At 39.6% G+C, this 20,824-nt stretch overlaps 1 protein-coding gene across 2 annotated transcripts; it reads right to left on the reverse strand.

The window, feature by feature from the left end:
• Positions 1-106: 106 nt before the first annotated feature.
• Positions 107-20,639, reverse strand: kctd5b (potassium channel tetramerization domain containing 5b). Of its 2 annotated transcripts, XM_085465930.1 has the most exons (7): positions 20,182-20,639; positions 10,790-10,898; positions 10,018-10,109; positions 9,823-9,918; positions 9,480-9,584; positions 6,946-7,071; positions 107-4,104 (listed from the first exon to the last, which is right to left on the reverse strand). In XM_085465930.1, the coding sequence occupies exons 1-7, from the start codon at positions 20,503-20,505 to the stop codon at positions 4,075-4,077; spliced, it is 882 nt and encodes a 293-aa protein (XP_085322056.1). In that variant the 5' UTR covers positions 20,506-20,639; the 3' UTR covers positions 107-4,074. The 2 variants fall into 2 exon arrangements, with proteins under 2 accessions (XP_085322056.1, XP_085322058.1); XM_085465932.1 differs by lacking the exon at positions 9,480-9,584 and having other exon boundaries at positions 20,182-20,636.
• Between the last annotated feature and the right edge of the window lie 185 nt (positions 20,640-20,824).

The following is a 20,824-nucleotide window of genomic DNA, read 5'->3' on the forward strand; positions in this document are numbered from 1 at the left end:
GCACGGTGCTAGCTATATATATATTTTTTCTACTTCTTTTTATTTTTTCCTTTAAATTATAGTAACTTCGAAGAGCCAGAAGATAAATAATAAAAAAAGACAGATATGAATGACAACATTTTATTGGGTTTACCCTATGCAAGACCATATAGATCTATCCCCTTAACCGTCATACTCAGTTTGTATATTTTTAACATTGCATAAGATCATATAGAAGTGATCTATGTAGTGATATGAGAACCTTATTAATGTAACTGTTAAGATCGAGGAAAAATGACACATTCATTCCCTCTGATTACAAGTGTGATCATCATCATCAGTCATGCATTACAGTGATTTGTGGTTTATGACTTGAATGCAAAACAAACTGGGCACTTAAAAGGATCAGGCTACACATTTGATAAGTTTGTCCATCACATAAAAGATTATCCCAGATTCTAAACCAGACAACCTGTCTGAAGGGCATTCAATGTAATGTAGCTGCTCAAGTAGAGGGGGCGTTGAACACTTCTGAACAGAGCATTTTAAATGAGATTACAACCAAACCAAGCAAATCAAACACAAAAACACTTAAAAAAAAGGTCTCAAAAGAGACTTGTATAAACCTTAGCTCTTAGCCTACGCAGATACATTTCATCAAATTTAAGAAGAAAGGGGGCGAAAGCAAGATTGTCTGCAACGCTCAAGCACTGGCTGTTAAAAATGGATGGAGTATCTCAACATTTGTCAGCATGTCAGAGTGAATATTAGCTTATGGGGAGTGCTAGTTGCCATTGGTGCGGTCACACAAGTAGGTGTGTGAGGGAGTGCAAGACGGTAAATAATCGGAAGGCTTCAGAATACTATAGCAAATGTAAACATAGCCTAGCTCTGGCAGGAAATCCAGTCTACTCTGATTGAACCTCTTTGCAGATCTCAAATTTTGCACTTTAAAAGCCCTTGTGTGTGTGTGTGTATATATTTCTATATTTAAAAACATGCATCCATACTCGTTTCCTCCCGACAATATAAAAACGGTCTTAAGTCGAGTGTATACGTGTGAGTAAATGGAGGTTTGTGTGTCGTTAACAAGTCTATATGTACAAAGTGTGCCAGCATTAAGAAAAGTTACTCATCCCTGACACTAAGATCGATGTGTTCAATACACATAAGACATTGGATTTTGGTCACCGGGAGAAGAGGGGAAAAAAAGGCAACACTAAATGATAACATGTGAATGAAATATCCAACCTATCAAAACCACACATCAAAACCTGAAAACAACTTTCTATTTAAAAAAAAAAAAAAAAAAAGTGTTCTAAAAGGCAGTATTTACATTACCAGCATTACAGGCTGTAAGCAGTGTGCACAGTGTTTCCCACTGTAGTGCTTGTAATGCTGTGTATGAAAATCTACACAATTAAAAATAAAAATAACAGCTAAGAAATCTTATCACACGGCAAGAAAAAAAAAATACATTTTTGTTTTTGTTTTTCTGAAACGTAACAGTCAACTTCATAGCCAGCCAAGTATAGCTTTGTTATTGGTTATCAAAACATGTTCCAGGCATGTTGTCAGTGAAAGACGCCTTACAGAGTATCTTTTTTTTCCTTGCTTAGTTTTTTTTAAACCCCAACTCCGAAATCTCTAGTCCTGTACAAACGATGCAAAAAACAGAAGCCAAGGTTTTCTCGTTTTTTTTGTTTTGTTTTTTTAAAGATCCAGTATAAACAACTTCCACCTGAAGCTGTGTTTTCTATACAGTGTACAAAACGTGCAGTTTTCCTAAGAGTTAAATATTAATATTGAATTTGGATTATTTACATGAAAACAAAATCTTGATATGAACAAAGTCCTTCACCGCTGCCTTCGAACAGTTCCAGTCCCCAAACGCCGCAAATACTTCCCCTCAAAAAAACAAACAAACCCAAAACAAAAAATGAAACAAAACCCAAAACCAAAAAAAAAAAAAAAAAAAAAAAACAACCCTTAAAAAACGATCTCAAACGATGTTCCCTCAAACATATGAAATAAACGATCTAAGGATAACTCAGACAACAGCGGGGAAGGGGGAGTCACCATTGTCCTGAGGACTTTACCAGTTAACTTTAGATTTATGAACATGAGGTCTCAAATAGTTTAAAACTTCAGACATTTCTAAGAAAATTCTAATTAATGCAAACTTACGCTTAAGAGCCTTTCAAAGTCTTTATATTACTACAGGTCCACATTAACAGAAAACAGAGCAACTGTAATCACTCTTAATCTTTAAAAAGGCAAGAGGACTTCCTGAATGTATAATAACTTAAATAAAAAATAAATAAATAAAAACAAAAAAAGGGGGACAGTTCAGCTTAAAAATCAAATGATACATCCAAAACTGTTCCACAGTCTGAGATACATCAAGTCTGCAACCTCTTGAATATAATTATAACTAAATGGAACTCATGACGTGGTACTCAGAAATAGAAGTCAGCGTTAATGCGACTCGGGTATTAAAAAATTTAAAACTTTTTTTTTTTTAAAAATTACACAAACCATGTTTTTTGCAGGAACTATTTTCTTTGACTGAACTACATCCGCCAGCTGGAGGAAGTGTGTGCCTATCCATCATGTAAGGCTGTGACAGGACGTAAACAACTGTGTTTGCCTCTGCTCACCCATAATGTCAACTAGCCACATGATTTCTAAACCTTTCTAAACCTGCTCACAATTTCAGTGGATTTTTTGGAGCAATGATTAAAAAAAAAAAAAAAAAAAAAAAAGTTTTTGGGCACTGTGAGAACCAGAAGGCGACTAGCATCTAGAGCCCGACCAATAGTTAAAAAAACTAAATCAAAAAAATATATCAACATTTCAATTAATCAGACAATTTGTTTCCCCTTTCAGATCCATGAAACTTATGCAATCACTCTTACGCTCAAATCAGCTGGTTGCAGCTATGTTGCCTCCAGCGAAGTTGCAGTGCCCTCTGGTGGACAAAGTATGCAACATCAAAACTGCTAACATGGCTGAAGGGTGCTTCTCTGGTCTCTTCTTTAATTTTCAGGTATTAGTTGTCATAAATGCAGATATATCTGTCAGACTCAAGCTACATATAGTTCTATTAAATTCATGGGAATATTTGGATTATTTTAAACTCCCTAGAAAAGCAAACTATATAAACTAAAAGCAGTAGAGGGTCAGAGTTCAAATATGAATAGTTGACTTTCAAGCAAAGAGTCAATTTGACCTAACAGCACAAAAAAAAAAAAAAAAAAAAAAAAAAAAAGCACCTCAATCTAACTGGGTTACTAAAGATGGAAGCTACAGTACACTAGTAGTATACTTTTACCTGAAGTATATATTTTTATAAAGTATATTGCTTTGCAACATGTTTATTATAGGTCATTTCCTACCTCTGATTACCTAATGCCCCTTTATCTACAGTCAAGATTTCTTGTACTCTAAGGTGATCATTCCTTTTTTTTTTTTTAATTACTACTGGGAAATTTAAAAGAAAAAAAAAAGTGCATTTGAGGTCCTCATGATCACAAATCTCAGTGAAACTGAAGTCTTTGGGTAAACATTTTTAACCAGTTTGCTTTTGGGCTCAATTTTATGTTATTAGCCTGACTCACAGCCGTTGAGCAAATACAACAATTCCCTTCTTTAAAATCTCTGAAACAATGATTTTTGTGTTTGATACTCGGAGTTATAAAGACCATACTGATCCCTTACCAGACCCTTGAGTTGGAGGATATAAGAATTAACTCAACAGATGACCCTGAGTGAATCGTTGGCCTTATATGATGGCGGCCATTTGTTATAGCATAAAACATTTGTAGATTACAATTCTTTACTTTCAGTTAGAAACAAAAAAAACTTGCCGCTAATTTAATAAAAAGGTCCAGTTTAAATGTACAGGCACAAATTGTCAGTAAACAGACTTATTTACATCAAAAAACTTAAAAAAAAGAAAAAAAAAAGAAAGAAATTGGAGGGAAAACAAAATAAATGCACACCCCACTTTAAATCTCCATTGTGCCACACGTTCTTCCACATAGATGATATGTTTGCATCATAACACCTGGAGCTCATAATACTGAGTCCTTCTCACATCCGGGAACCCCTTTCCTGAAGAATCTGCAAAGACAGAAACATTAGATAATCAGCAAAAATGCTCAACACTACACAATCTGCAGCAGTTCAGTCACTTTTAGTGTCCCCCAGCACCGATCTACCTCTTTATTAATGTCACAGTGTCTGTCACACTTAAAGCACAAGATGGTTGAAACAAACACACCGATTAGGGTGCAAAGAAAAAGGAAACGCTTGCACGAGTAAAAGTAGTAAAGAGTCTTTATCTTCTACTTTCAAGTCTTCTCACTCATTCTGGTTTTAAATTTTTTTGACATTAACCACTTCCATCCCCCTATTTCCCCCCTTTTTCTGTTAATGTAACAACCCCACAACACTAGAAAAGCAGCAGTTGCTCAAAATGTTAATTGTAAATGATAGGGTCGGCCTCAGAAAGACTTTGGGCTTCTGTAGAATAATGTCACTGTATCGAATGAAGCCACAGTTTTCCTTTCATACTGTGAGACTTTTCAGAGACCCTAAGAGATTTGTGATCTGTGACACATGCTCATACTTTGAGGATTTTAAGGATTTCTTCAAGACCTAAAGAACACATGTAAACACCCGTGTTTTTAAAACGAAGAATCTCTGACATTTCCTTCAGTGAATTTTGAGAAAATGGACTAAACATCGAGGGTACCTCATTTACTGTTGATGCAGTAATATCCTGTGATATTGATGCCCAAAGTTGGTCAGAGAAAAACTAATGCTGAGCAAAAATGAGATTTTGGCTTGAAACTGTGACACCATGAGTGGGAGTGAAGTTGATTTTTCAAGTTTTTTAAGAGCTTAAATGTGTTTCAGCTCTGATTTCACGCGGCTATCGACTGAGCTGTATTAGAAAGGTTACGAGGGCTCAAAAATACTGTGAAAATACAGGAAATTAAAAAGTGTAAAACGTCAACCTTCTTTTACATATTTTGAACTGTATTTTTTTAACATTTTACAAAATTTTAAAAAAGGTTAAAAAAAATGTACATCCTTTTTAAAATATATTAAAGTTTTAAAAAAGTGCTGATTTTGACAGGCAGGTGGGAACTTTTTCCCTCCTAATTTCAGAGGACAGATCAAACCTTTGAGTCATTTCTCCTGAGTTAAAATTTATATAATTCAATGTGAGGCACATTAAGAAGAAAATACCTGCTGTTTAACTGGTTTCATTTCTTAAGTATTTTGGGAAGAAAATATATTTTGCAAGGACAAATCATTACTGGAATTATTTCCTTGTGAAATGTGATTTTTACTTTTCTTTTGATGCATAAAAATGTGCCAGTAATATCGAAATTCCCACCTTTAATTATTAAAAACCAGCATAGCACAGACACACGAGTGGTCTGACTTAAAAACAAATAAAACCATTGTAACCTACAGCTATTTATGACAAAGAAAGGGCAGAGGGTGCACACCAGCCCACCCATCTCTTTCAATGTGTCAAAATGCAGCAGTTGATGATTCAGCATTAACCAATGCTGTGAGCATGTCAATAATTACAGGGGTCTGAAACCAGATGGGAAGAGCTCCATTTGTTTCAAAGAGAGCTTCACCTGCAATAAAGTCTCCTGCCTCAGCAGGAGCAGTGAGGCTTTTGATCCAGCTTTGGCCTGCAGACTCCAATGTCCAAAGCTGATTTGTAACCTTGATTCTATCATTGGACTTTTGTCTCTTATAAGAGCTCAGCTCTCGCCGTCTTTGAAAACAAATGTGAAACATTTTGAGGAGCGTTAAAAAGGCATCTTGGAAAAAGGGAGGAAGGAAAAACTAAGGAGGTGTGCTGGGAAGGACTACGAGCAGTTGAGCGCTCACCAGTGAGTCATAAGTGCTCAACCCTAATCAGAGTCATTCATTTCATAATCCGTCTCTTCGTCCTCGCTCTGAGCAACATGCAGCATGCAGACAGCACAGAAGAAGACAAGAAAGGCATGTTGTAAAAGAAATGAAAATGAATGAAGGTGAAAAAGGAGAACAAGGTGAAAAGTAAAACTAACAACGGATCAAAGGGGATTATCATTAAATCAACAATGTGAAGTGCGTCAGAGTGACACAAAAACATAATCCAAGGACACCTTCCCAACCAAGGTCAGTTCCCTTGTTTTGGATGTTAAATCTAGATATTATGTCCCAAACAAAAAAATAGCTACATAACAAAATGGACTGAGAAATAATGAACAGAATATAAAACCAGTAATAAGATCTTGATTTGGATAGGATGCCCCTGGAGAGACTAAATGAATAGAGCACAGTAAAATCTCTACAGTCTACATTTGCTTCAAATATGCTCTGACAGCCTCTAATCTCTTTAATAATCAGGAAAATAAAACCATAAATACAGGCGTAACAATATTAGTCTTCATGTGCTGCTTCCTCTAAGGAGTGGGCCACTATTACCCCAATTAATAATAATAATAATAATAAAAAAAGAAAATTTAAAAGACACTTTGCCAGTAGCAGCACAAACCTGTGCCATCTTAATGCCCAGAGCTGGATTACACAGTTTAGACTTCAGGTCAAATTTAACAGAAATTTCAACAGCAGGTTAAATTTAGTTTGTCTACGTGATGTGAAGACAAAGTTCTGCTTATGCCTCAACTGAAATAATTACTCTCTGTAATATTTTTCCATTATTAGTTCTTTTTCTACGGTTGCTTGTGGTTTTTCTGTTCGTCAATTTTCTGGTTAGTCAACAAAATAAAAAAAAAAGCAGCACAATGCATTCCTTTACAGGGAGTTTTCATCAAGAAAGTAGTAGATGTGCTCTCAGCTCCCTGGAGGAATGTACATGCATCCAGCACAGGCCATCTTTCACCGATGTTTGCTATGGACTCATAACAAGTCCTTTCACGCACTTACCTTAGCCTTCTCACTGGGCTCACTGTTTGTCCCGTATGATTGATTGTGCAACTCCTTGGAGACTACACACAGGAACTCAGCTTGGTCTTCGTTTCCGTAGTTGTAGGAGGAGCCGATGCTGACGAGCTAGAGAGATGAGAGCAGAGCAAAGACGAAGAATTAGAATTAGACTGATAAAAGGCAAAAATCTGGGTTACTCGTGGTGGGAAAACACAAGGAGGGATACCTTATACTAATGTAAAACAGGTGGAAAACCAAACAGGGAGCACAGAGAGTCCTTAAATTTAAGCTGCCTCAGTTCTTAGTAAAACCCTAAAGCCTAACCCGGAGTTAGTTACATCACATTTAGCGCCTTTACTAGGTAGACAGCAATGTAGGACAGGCTTGGGAGTGACACAACAGATCCGTGGTCAGATTTAATCTCAATATGGCAAAGCTGCACAATTATATGGTGCACTGAGGGCAACAGGGTGTGCCATTTCAAATGTTAAAGCTAGCCATTTTGAAAAAGGCTACACTGAAAATCTGAGAGTTGTTATAAAAAAATATTTAAAAAGAATTCGTGATCTCAGGACCTGCAGACATGCCAGCACTGATTTCAACATAAAACATGGGAAAGCTCAAAGGAAACTAAAGAAAATATAATCTGTGGTTCACAAATTAAGACTGTAGAAATTAAAAAAAAAAACAAAGAAAAGGATGAACAGCAGATAGTTACTGACAGAATACGAGTGCAAGGGACGGATCACAGGAAGCAACATGCTGATTGAGGGTGAAAAAATGAATAAATAAATTTAAAATAAAAATCACTGGGGAATGGTGGACTGACAGGACCAGGCTTAGCATCTCCTACAAAGAGAAAACCGCAGACTCACTTCCATCCAACAATTCAGATCCATTTTAAAGCTCTTTGACACAAGATTTGACCCTTGCCCCATTGAGCGTTTCTATAATGCGAATGGCAAATGTTTGGAGTTTTCACTAATGCTGCAATCGTCACACTGTTGCTGTTGTTGGGCTGTACTCTCATTAAAGCAGACCTATTATGCTTTTCTTTTACTTCCATCTTAATAAACATATCAAGCTTCAACTACAAAGGCTCAAGCAAAGGCAACATTGTTAAAAGGGTCATATCAGGCTTAACCGAGCCCCATCAAAACCTTCAGTTTGTGAGAGGCAGCCAATCAGAAGAAAGCTGGCTTAAAGGGAGGGTATAAGCAAACATAATGGGTCCACTTTAATGGTTTGTTTTTTGGTCTTGTTTTGTCTCAAGGGCTTACTCAACACTTGATAGTTGAAGTAGGCCAGTACAATTTGAACCAAATGAAAACCTCAACGAAACCACAGCACCTTGGTTTAAGCAAAAGAGCCTACAAATAAAACCTTTCTACAGCAGTCTTAAAAAACATGGCAATAATTTCTGCTCTTTCCCAGTCACATCAGTCTAAACAAAAACCAAAAGGACACAAGGGGACAAATAAAGGAATGACCAAGTGAGATTTAAAAAAAACCAAATACATAAAAAATAAAATAAACAACAAAAAGAAGAAACGGCTACTTCTGGATTTGATTTCATGTTCATCCGCTTTTGCTGTTGAACATTAAGAGTGTGTACTGCAGGCTGCATGTATACAGTCTGTACCCAGGTGTGCATGTTCAGACATGCATCGCCTCATTAGCCCTGCTGCCACAGACTTGTTGTTGTTAGCGAGCTCTCCAACATTAACACAGCAAAAAAAACAAAGCACCCCTCAAATAATCTCAACTAGTTATCTTGGATTCCACTTGGCACACAGCTCAGTGAACCATCAGTTAAACAACAAATTAGATTTATATAATTGGAGCGTGTCCTAGAAGACTCTCCTCGTCTGATGGTGGAGCTTTAAGCTTTGCATTGGGAGTGTTTGTTTTTTTGGAGTTTCCCCATCTGACGGGTATAAGGAGATTAGTGGGTTTTCAGCTCTGATGGGAGAGCCAATGATCCCACATTGCAGAGAGATTCAGTCACACATTACACGGACTCCAAACACCCAAACATGCGGTTTCTCTTTGAAGAAAAAAATAAAAAATTAACCTTTGTCATAATTTCAATATTCCATCTGGATTCCCTTGTAATGCTCGACAAAATCAGTTACAAAGAAGATTACCTAAACGGCAGATAAAAGCAACACTGCACTTCTAAACAACCAGTACTAGATTCCAGCGCCCACCTCCCTCAGTTCCTCCAAAAGTGACTACATCAAAGCAAAACAGATAAAGCTGCTGACATACTGAATACAGAACGACAAAAACTAAAGTAAAGCAAAACTAAACAAAACAAGACAAGACAAAAAAGGACAAAAAACAAAAAGGTGTCAGGGTCTCTTAGCCTCACTGGTGAGCAAGCAGTATACATGAAAACGGAAAATTATCAACTGAAAAATTAACCGATGGCTACGTGTCTACTTGGGACAAACAATGGCCAACGGGGTGTGTACGGACAACATGGGGATCATGCAGTGACCAGCCCGTGGACAGAGATTCGTGGGACACACCTCTCCGCTGTTGTTTGGCAAAGCAGACTCCTCTCCCTTCACCTCCCTTGACACAATCAGCAGAAACTCTGACTGGTGGGCCCGCCCGTAACCTATACTGACAAGCTGCAACAACCAATCAGAGCACAGAAGGGATGCCCGGATCATGTATGCGGACATTGAGAAAGATGTGATTTGCTGTTTGGCTTTTTTCTTTTCTTTTTTTTTTAATCATTTATTTATTTATATATTTTTAAACCATTTCCAATGTGGACAATTGCCCTTTCTGGGTCAACGTGAGCATAGCGGGGTGGGTGAAGCACATGGAAGGACGATTGTCGCTGGGACACTGTGGGAGATTTACCTGTTCAAACTTCCAGCCGTCAGACATGGTGGACACCATTTGAGTGAGCTCCTCCTCCTGGCACTGCAGCACCCGGTAAACATGCTTTACTGGAACCTGAGAGCAAGGATGAGCACATAATGTATTCATTTTTTTAAAAAGGCGGGCATTACAATTATTGAGAAATCCATTGAAACGTCACATAAATCCATGTACCTGTGATGTTTTGCAATCGCGTTCCCTGATCTTGTCCTTGATGAGCTTTATTAATGATGTGATGTTGTAGAATTCGGCTTCTTCTAAAACTCCTAAAACAAGAAATAAGGCAAAGGATCTCAGACAGACATTCTACTGGACAACAAACACTCCAAAGCATCCTTTGAAGCAAACCAGCAAAGGAAAATGTTTGTGCCTTAGCTCTACAACCAGCACATCTCAAAAAGTGCAACTTTTACTTTGACAGCAAATATTCAGTTTCCACTTTACTTTTTCCAAGCTTCACAACTGCTTGGCGACAAGTTTGCCAGTGTTTGCAGACAAGTCAGCATCTTCCAAACTAGGAGCAGTCGAGGCAGTGTGCCATTATCTAAAGCAATCACAAGGTTTTCAGCATAGCACAAAATATTTATTTGCGATCAGCTACACCTAGTGAGTGCTGCAATGCAAAAACAAATATTTGGGAGACAAACAGGCAACGACTAATGAAGCTTTTGCAAGTTTACTAATTGAAACCTTATAAATCTTGTTATCCAAATGCTCTCTTTGGGTCATCTTCATGTGCTGAACATTGAGTGAGTTTGGGTTTTTACAAGAGGGGCAAAAGTGCACCACTGTAATCACTTTCTAAGGGAATTATTATCCCAAAATTAGCCTTACATATAGTAATTCCCATGGGGTGCTTAGCGTAATGATCATCACTATTGTTTAAAATATTTGGCACGAGTTTGATTAAATTGAAGCATTCCTTCATGTTCCACAGAGACATTACCTTCCTCTGCCAAGTCCCTGTTGAGCACCAGTTTGCCATGCCTTAAGTAGTTAAGCACTGGCCCGAAGTACGTGGGGTCTCTGTCTATGAGATAGGCACCAGTTTCATCCTGCAAAAAAACCAAAGAGACAAAAAGGTACAGTTATTAGAAAAAACAGAAACTGCAATCATTGTTTTGTATTTTTTTAAAAATCCAAACAAGCATTTTAGGTAAATTTAGGATTGTTTTAATATATTTAAAAACTCTCCCATAGATATGACACAACTTCATTAAATGACATTTGTCCATTGAAAGGATTTTTTGTTTTTCATGAGCCAGTGTGTACTTTCAAGTGAAACATAATCTGAGCACAAACAACACCCACTGCACATCAGTGAACAAAACTCATGGGATGAGATTGTAAACGCAGGAGTGTTTACAATCGCCACATTGGTTGAGAAGACATGCACACACAGAGCCACACATACAAGCACTCTGGGATATCACTGCTATTCCCACAGGCCTTGGGTTTGATCCCGATTCCTTCACAACTACTGGGTATTCCCCTATTTCTGTGATTAGACTGTCTTCGTCTCATGAGGGAAGAAGCGGCTAAAACAATTAGAGCAGAACAGAAAAAGATTTGGAACAGCAGGGCTAACCCACCACAGGGACCAGGAGAAAGCACCTTGGCTTAAAACCAGAAATTAGCCTAGTCTGGGCCGTTACACAGTTGGCCTCACACATAATATAAAAGACAGTCTGTACAGCTGTCCAATAGCCAGACTGAATCTACAAGCTGTTCAATACAATGCCATATTTAGTGAGTAAAATGTGCTGTAACATTCAATGAAATACTCAGCACAGAGGAAAGGCCTTGAGCATATTTTGAGCTCGTCTTCAAACGCTTCTGAGACACAGTTGCTCATGTGTCTTCAGGGGACAATCCGAGCAAATTACTGGTTTATGCTGCTTCTGACATTATTTGCCCAAGAACACACCGGCAATAAGTCATAAATTTCAGGACACTACATGAATCAGAGATAGTTCATCGTGCAGAGAGGAATTCATTTTGTAACCCATTAATATTTTCAATAATGAGAAAATGTCCCAGTGCAGTTTCTTTTGTAATGAATCTTTAAGCCCTCTTGGCTGGATGACCCCTTTTCCATGGCAAAAAATACTCCACCACAGCCCAGTGGAGCTCTATTCTGGTCTTAGTGCTCCGTGTCAGATTCTTACAAGTCCACAGTCACTGATTAAGCACGTATAGAGGTACGCCTTTATGGAGGACGCAACTCATCACAGCCATCCACATAACTCTGTACGCGATGGTTTGGCTTTCATAGTGAAGCTTAAGCTCCATCTATCTATTCAGTTGCACAAATGTCCCACTGCAGATCTTCATTGGAGTTTCATAGAAATAACAATGACAACAAAAAAAACATATGTTTTTCCACTTTCTCCTTCAGATTATCATTGCTATTCTGCAAAAGGAAAAAAAGTGATAAAAACACCTTCAACCTGTTCTTTTAAGTTGTGCATCACTCAAGCTTGAAACGCAGTTTAAGATCAGTCAGAAATGACAGGAAAGTATAATGTCAGTCTTTGTCTAAACTACATGCAAACACCCCCAATTTGCCAAGAAAACCTTTTACTACAATGGTTCACTGTTAAATTTAAAAGGGGAAACTATGGTTCAGCGTGTGGGTGCGTGGGTAGCTACAGACGACCGCCTACCAGAGGCAGCGAGTTGGTTGTCAGATGGGGACAGTGACAAAAATATGTAGTACAACCGGTTTGTGAGCCAAACCGTGGAGAAGAGCAAAGTTATAGACATACACAAAGCTCCAGTGAAACCAAGTGTTTAAAAAAACAAAACAAAAAACACACAACAACAACAACAACAAAACCCAGCAGCCACTCTTTGTAACTTTCATACTTAAAATTTTTTTTATCTTTTCATTAAAATTATCTTTTGATTTCCCCACCGTTTTCTTCTCACTTCTTTCATTTCTGGTGAACTCCTTTCCTGTTGTGACCCACTCACCAATTAGCACTCAATGAAAGCACAGTATCTCGAGGTCTTGTTCGCGAGTGATGGGAGAAGGGAGCTGGAGATTGACAGACGGATTGGTGCTGCGGCCGCAGTGATGCAGACGCTGCACCGGTCCGTCGTGGTGAAGAGGGAGCTGAGTGTAAAAGCGAAGCTCTCAATTTACGGGTCGATCTACGTCCCTACCCTCACATATGGCCACGAGCTGTGGGTAGTGACCGAAAGAACGAGATCGCGGATACAAGCGGCGGAAATGAGCTGGCCTCTCCCTTAGAGATAGGGTGAGAAGCTAATCCATCCGGGAGGGGCTCAGAGTAGAGCCGCTGCTCCTCCACATATAAAGGAGCCAGCTGAGGTGGTTCGGGCATCTGACAAGGATGCCTCCTGGGCGCGGTGTTCCAGGCATGTCCCACGGTTAGGAGGCGGCCCCGGGGCAGGCCCAGGACACGCTGGAGAGATTATATCTCTCGGCTGGCCTGGGAACGCCTTGGTGTTCCCCCGGATAAGCTGGAGGTGGTGGCTGGGGAGAGGGAGGTCTGGGCTTCTCTGCTTAGGCTGCTGCCCCCGCGACCTGGCCCTGGATGAAGTGGAAGAAGATGGATGGATGGATGAAAGCACAGTATAACCCACATTGACCAACGTTCGGATTTTGCAGGAATGCAAAGGAGCATGTTTTCATTGGTTGAAAACCTCTCTCTGTAGGCTCTTCATAGGAAAATTAGCCCAGTTTCATATCACATTGTTCCCAATAATACTGGTATAAAGTTTTAGGGGATATAAAAACATCACTATGTCATTGTTATAGCAATGCCATGTATTTATGCTCACCAGTGCACGCAACAACAAGAAAAGCCTGGGTATGTCAGAGAACCGCAAGAGCTGCCATGTCAGCCTTCAAGCATGATTTAGTATATCATCCTATAAAGCAGAACACTCTGCAAAACGTGCAAGAAAACTGTTCATGCTGAAGGCAGAAAAAACAAACTTGAGGCAAAAGACACACCGTTTAGTATAAATCAGGCTATGATAGAGGAGATGCTAGCAGGTGGTGATGCACAAACCCATGATACAAATTCCCAGGTAGAAAACATTGTTCAGTTTTATTGTGCAGCTCCCGAAGAGTTAAAATACTTTAGTTACTACTAAACGAAAAAATAAACTTGTTTGTTTGTTTGTACGGACATACTGCAACTCAATTTCCCATTAGGGACAATAAAGTTACCATTGACATTGACCATTAAACGATATTTTAGGCAATTCTTTTATGCTTGTAGTTAAAATTTAGAGGCTCATTTTGTGCTTATATTTGATGTATGCTGCCACTGGATATAATGTGTCCAACAATGTTACATGATAATGCTGCTGCCACCTTAATTTAAATTAGGAAGCTGTCATCAATGACAGCAGCTGACTGGAGATGAAGGATGGAAAATACCCTACATTTACTTACACTTCTAAATGTTGCCGTCTGCAAATGTCTTCAGTTCCCCCCCCCTTCTATTGTGACATAATATTGAGGCTATATCACCTGCATTCGAATGTGACACATTCGCAATACCATAAATAAAGTATAAGCTGCATCTATACAGGAAGTGTTTTACAGAAATGCAGTGACCAGAGACCAAAGAACATCAAAGATATTTAGCGACTTCAAGTGGCTATAGCAGTGACTAAAAGAAAAACAAGAAAAAAAATTATTGGTGACATGAAGCTGGCAGGTCCTAAAAAAAGACCGGAATGTCCGTTAGCGACTCATCGTTAGCTTTCAAGCAGTGAACGATGAGTGAACTGTTTCCTGTGTGGACGCACCTTTGTTAGAGCCACAAAAGTGTTTCAACATTTATGATTTAACTGAGCTGTTTTTTCCTTTTTCTTTCCCATCCACAATCATGCAATTTTTCATGTCAGATCTTTGCAAGCAACAAAACAACTATTCTTGCTTTTTGAACCACACCTGTGGGGTCATTATGTCACAGTAACTACTTTGACTTTTTGTAGTTGGAAAAACTACTGGTTTAACACAGTGACCGGTGCTTTGACCAGCTGCGTACCAGCAGAAAGTGTGCTACCGCTTGCTGAAGACAGAGGAGGAGGAGAGGGGGGGATGCACGTTTGAAGGGATTAAGAGTGAAGGTAGGAGTGCACAGAACACAGTGGAGACTTTAAATGATGGTTGGTGTGACAGAGAAGGGTTAGATGGAGGTAGATGATCCGCTGTGACAACCGCTAAAGGGAGGAGCTGAAAGAAGACAACTGCAACACTTACGGTCAACTACCATTTCAGTGATTACACCTGTGTTTGACTGGTCAACATGTCGGCACTGAGATGAGGTATATTCAACATTAGTTTCACTTTGACTGCAGTGACTCTATGACAACACATCTCAACAAGAATTTTGGAGAACTGTGTAGAAAATGGGTGAAGAGGGAGATTCACTGCTGCCTACCACAGCCAGGACACTTGCAAAAAAGGGTTATATAAAAAAAACAAAACAAAAAAAATAGTCCAAAAGTTACGGTGTGTGTCATACCACCACCAACACCCACAGCAGGTTGTTTTTGTGAACGTTCACGTGTATGGTACAACTGAACTGAAGAGAGCTGAAAAGCATTATGAAACTACATGTGTGCAGCATCCCCCAGCCCACCCCCCATTCCTCAGATCATCATCACATTACCCAATAAACAAAAAGATGGCTTGGTTCCATTTAGCTGATTTGGTTTCAGGGTTCCTGGTATTGTGTAAATTGGCTCATTGAGTGACTTGAAAAACATGGCTATTGTTTGTGTTATTAGTAACACCTGTGCTCACCTACTATGAAAGTCAACATTATGTTGTATGCACTATACAAATAAGCCTGGTGTTGACACACATACCAAAAGTTATCAGCAGCTTTAACTGAAAAATTGCATACTCCTGAAACACGAGGGCACGAGCATACACTTCTGTAAACTTGCTGCATATTTGTAAGCTCCACTATGAGGCCGCATGAAACCCCTGAGCTCGGTGGGGTTGGCCCTGTGGGTATGCATACATTTATGGGGAGATTGGAGGTGGTCACAGTGACCCGCTTCGTATGGTTAAGGGGGTTCTGATATGAGCCTGTGTGCACAAAGAGGAGCGTGTTTTTAATTAAAAACAAAAGACTGTCTCCGGGGGCCCAGGCTGGGGAGCACTGGGCAACAAACAAAGGGGTGTGGACAGTGAGTGAAACAGAGGACGGCTGCTGCTAGGATGCACAGCAGACGGGCAGAAATGAGAAATCAAGAAGAAAGTTGAAAAAGACGCTGAAATTGCAGAATGAAAAAGTCAAACCTCAATTATACATTCTTGATGTTTCTTCAATTAAATGAAAATGCAAGACCAATAAGGAACCAATTAAACCACATTTAAGAAATATTGAAACCGCATACTTTTTTTTTCATTATTATTTTTGGTCTGACAATGACCTCAGACAAGTAAACATTTAGGTAAACAAAAGTCAATTAGAAGGGCGGGCTTCACAGAAGAGGGAAGTGTATTGTATGAACCTTATCATTCTTTCTACACACAGTACATATCCTTCAACAGGAAATACCACAGTGACCCAACCCTTCGTACACATGATGCCAAATAAGGTTTTCTGCAGACACATTAACACTGAAAATCAATCCTTCATTCAACTGAAAAAAAATAAATAAAAATTGCAAGTCGCTGCACGTTTGCTTCTGAGAAAAAAAATTAGGTGTGCGTGAAAACACTGCATCATCACTTCAGGAACAGCAGCGCATATTATACATAGCGGTAAATTTCATACAGACTTATGCTAGTGAACAGGAACGAACAAACACATACGGGGGGGGGAAGCAATTTCCACCTTCACCTGAGCCACTTTATATTGCAGACATAAAAATAAATAAATAGAGCTGCAAACAGTGTGCAGGCGCCACATCCATTGATCTGATCACCTTAAAAAGCACAAATGTAAACACTCATAGTAATAATGTGTTCATGTGTATTGCAGGGCCCCCACTGGCCAGACGACAATTTTTTCCTAATGAACTGTTGCAAAGTTAAAAACAAAAGAGTCATGAATAAAAGGACCAAGTCTGATTTTGTTAGACAGGGTCGTTACTATGATGCTGCCTTATTTTGCCACCAGTGTTAATTTGCTCTGATGGATTTAAAAAATTAAAAATGACATTTAGGCTGTTTTTATGTTTTGTTTTTTTGAATAGACCCTGGAGCTTGGGGTAAAAAAAGCAAGACTCCCCCCCCCTCCATATAAATCACCATAGGTTGCTTCAGCTCTGTGTGATTTAATTTTTTTTTTCCAAATAATGAGTGGATAAATTTTACTATACTGTTCTATGGGCTGTCACAGATTCCAAGAATACATGTTGGACAGGTAGAAGCAGCGCAGGTGGTCAGGCAATTCTGAGGGAATGTAAAGACATCTCTGCCTGAATTAGAGTACAAACGCCTGGCAGAAACAGAGCTCAAATATGTTGCAGCAGATACCCAAGTCACATGACCATAGCTACTTAGCCAAGTGGAAGTCTGATCCTTGTAAAGTAAGAGTCAGGAATCCCTCTGGAGTACAAGCAGTAATGGCATAGTCAAATAGGCCTTCGTCTTTTAAATAATACACGCTTCGCATCACGGCTATATTATGCGAAACCATCTCATATTTCACATTATTTGATGCTGATAATCTGAACACGAGTAATAACCCTTTGCTAAGCATAGGAGAAATTTCACACCTTTTTACCATCTTCAAATCTGAAAGGCAGAACCAACTTATGACTGAGGAGTGCTTCTGGCATTAAATGAAAAGCTCCTTTTAGGCCACTAAAAGCTTTGCTGGTCCAGGGCACGCTAGGAAAACTAGGAAATCACTGCGACGTGGACTTTTTCCCCCCCCTCCCGAATAGACAACCATGAAAGGTGCATCATAACTGAAGAAGAAGTGAAAAACTGACCATGCTGACCGATTTTGTTACAGAATCTTTAAACCCTCTGCAGTACAATGCAAAAAGTAATGGCGAGTTCCCGGATTACGTGCATTACTTCAGTGAAGGCGATGAAATCCGACTGGAGTCACACCTGAAATTGTCAATAGCACTCTGCAGCTTCCTGCTGAGCACTTACTGCAAGAAGACAGTGCGGGAGCAGACGATATCTCGCCGTTAAATATTTACATCGTCTCCCACAGTGTGCTCATGCATGATACACAACCTGAATCCAGCCATATTTTTCTCTCTCACATGCTGCAGGGAGAATTTCTTAAGGCTGCAAATGGATATGAATATGAAAAGAATAAGACACTGAAAGAACAAGAATCCTTTGTGATGGGTGGCTTGAAAAATTGATGTGGTACTCAAAGCTGGGCCCTTACTCAAGAGGTTCAGAGCAGATTAAAAGAAGTTTGCCAGTGAGACAGTTGCCCACTAAAGTGCATCACTCAGCTTGTTGACTGGACAATTTTTACATGCCCGCTCATGACTGAGCAGCAAATCAAACAACCTAATATCTACATCACTCCAGCATGACAGCTAGGACTAAAATTACATAAAACAAGATTTAGAAATGCGTGATTGTCAGCTGTTGTGGCTGTACACATGACAGTACTTCCTTCACTTTCTCCCTGGTCCACCCCGCTGTGCAAAACAAGCTACAGTCAACAACATGAATAATGCAGTTCTCCTCAAGAGTCCTGCTGAAGCACGTCAGCCTGCGTGACTGAGAACTGAACCACTCATTTCCTTGGCTGGGAGAAACAACACTGCATTCGTCCAAAAACAGAGCTCTTCACTGCTCTGTCGCTTTGCCGAGCTATCTATATATATATATATATAGATATATATAGATATATATAGATAGATATATAGATAGATATATAGATAGATAGATAGATAGATAGATAGATAGATAGATAGATAGATAGATAGATAGATAGATAGATATAGCCACACACCCCTTTTCTGGGTCACTTGTAAATTAGTTGGCGGTGCCAAGTGAAGTAATACCTAGGTATAATCTGCCCTGCAGTGGGAGTTACCTTAAACTAGATAGTCTGCAAGGAGTGAGGTCCAGAGATGGCTCAAGAGTGCGATACACACTTAAGACAAGGGCTTGAGACAGACTGATTTGTTGCTCATGAAGGATAGAGACCAAAAAAGCAAGCTGATTATTCAGAGATTAAGATATTTGCATGAAAATACGAGATGAGCCATTGTCTCGTCTTAGCATAAAGGGGGGCAGGGGCAAAGCTAAAAGTGTTCCAGTGGATGAAAACAGTGAACAATGGAGCTGTAAAATAGAGCACAATACACTATGTATGTGGACAGTAATACATTGTGGTTGACAGTGCTGGGGAGCCTTTAATTAAACACACATGCACTACTGTTATAAGTGGGCAGATGGACCAACAGCCGCCTTCTGGAGCACTGGGGTCATTCAGGGAGATAAGTGACTTCATCCCAGTTGTCAGCAGCACTGCACCCCACCTGACAATGACTTATGTATTAATTAGGGGAGCTTCACCAAGTGTACAGAAGCAGACTACTGCAGAGCAAACAAAGCTGTGAAGCAGATAAACCTCAAGAGACGGAGAGGAAAAAGAAAAGAAAAAAATACAACAGTAGTTTTACAATCACTGAAAGGCTAGAAATGGGACACAGACAGAAATGGGACATTCAAAGCACGTCAATATATCATTAAAATAAATTTCGAATATTATATGAACATTAGACTACAGCCAATCAAACTTAAAACTTACTCCTGTAGTTACACTAATTTATATACAACCACAATAAAAGCATTTGTTTTCAGTACTGAAAACTGACTAGGAAATAAGAAGCTTGCTGTAAACTGTTACTGTTTGACATCTGACACCTCGCTGAGTGCAGCGCAATGCAACGGCCTCATATGGGGAAAAGTTTCCAACTACTGTGCCGACTTATTAGATTCACTGCGAAGCCTATGTATTTAAAAAAGAAAAAAACCCACTGCAGTGTCCCACACCTTCAACAGCATAGCGGTGTAACCGCTTTATCTGATAACTTATTGTGCTAAATGACACAACAAAGAGATACACGCAAGCTAGCAGCAAGATCGTATGTCATGGGTTGACTGTCGGAATCTAGCTAGCTTAGCTGGCTAATGCTAGCGAGCCACAAAAATTTGAGTTAACACCAAGAACCTAGATAAACACTGATTTTCACAATGCCGCAGATCCGAATAAACAAGATGATATATGCTGTAATTAATCATCCTAATGACGCTAGTAAATATAAGCATATTCAGTAGAAAATAACTTAAAGTTTGGAAACTGCTCTTAACTAGAGTGCTAGCTCGGCTAGCTTAGCATTTACCTTGTCAGAGTCGAGCTCGGGGTCAGCTTGGCTCAGTCTGTACAGAAATGATTTTGGGTCTCGACAGAGCGTCTGTCTCGTAGTTAAAAAATAGGTTCCCCCGACATTTAGTCGAATCCATTTTGAAGCCCCGACCCCAGCTGAAACGTTTCGCTCCGCCGAAGAATGGCCCAAACATCTCCGGTGAACGGAGCCGCTTGTCTCGGAGCTGTTCTCTGCCATTCCTCTCCTCGCCTCCTCCGCCCTCGGCTCGGCACGGCTCTGTCTGTGCGGCTCACAGGAAATATCGGAGGTGCAGCCACAAACTTCGAGTCCGCGATTCATGCAAAGCAAACTGCCAGCTCCTCAGTTCAGCCACTCCTACTAACCCACTCCACCAGCACTAACAGACACTTGCATAAATTATTCCAGAGAAAAGAGGCCCTCCCCGGCTTGATCTCTGACGCGTCAGCATGGAGAACAAAATCTCTTGATACGGAGAGCCTGTAAATATCATTGTGAGTGAAAATGCACATCTTTGGAACTGAGGTGGAAAAAATAAATCTTAGATTTCGTGTACTCCTATGGTTGTCACTGAATACTTAAAGTATTTACACAAGCTTGTCAAGTTAGCACTAAAGCGCGTTAAAGTAATTTTCAGGAC

Source organism: Copadichromis virginalis, linkage group LG8, assembly GCF_057382275.1.
Source record: "Copadichromis virginalis isolate Kocher_CV1m ecotype Utaka linkage group LG8, C_Virginalis_male_GT1.1, whole genome shotgun sequence".
Classification (NCBI taxonomy): domain Eukaryota; kingdom Metazoa; phylum Chordata; class Actinopteri; order Cichliformes; family Cichlidae; genus Copadichromis; species Copadichromis virginalis.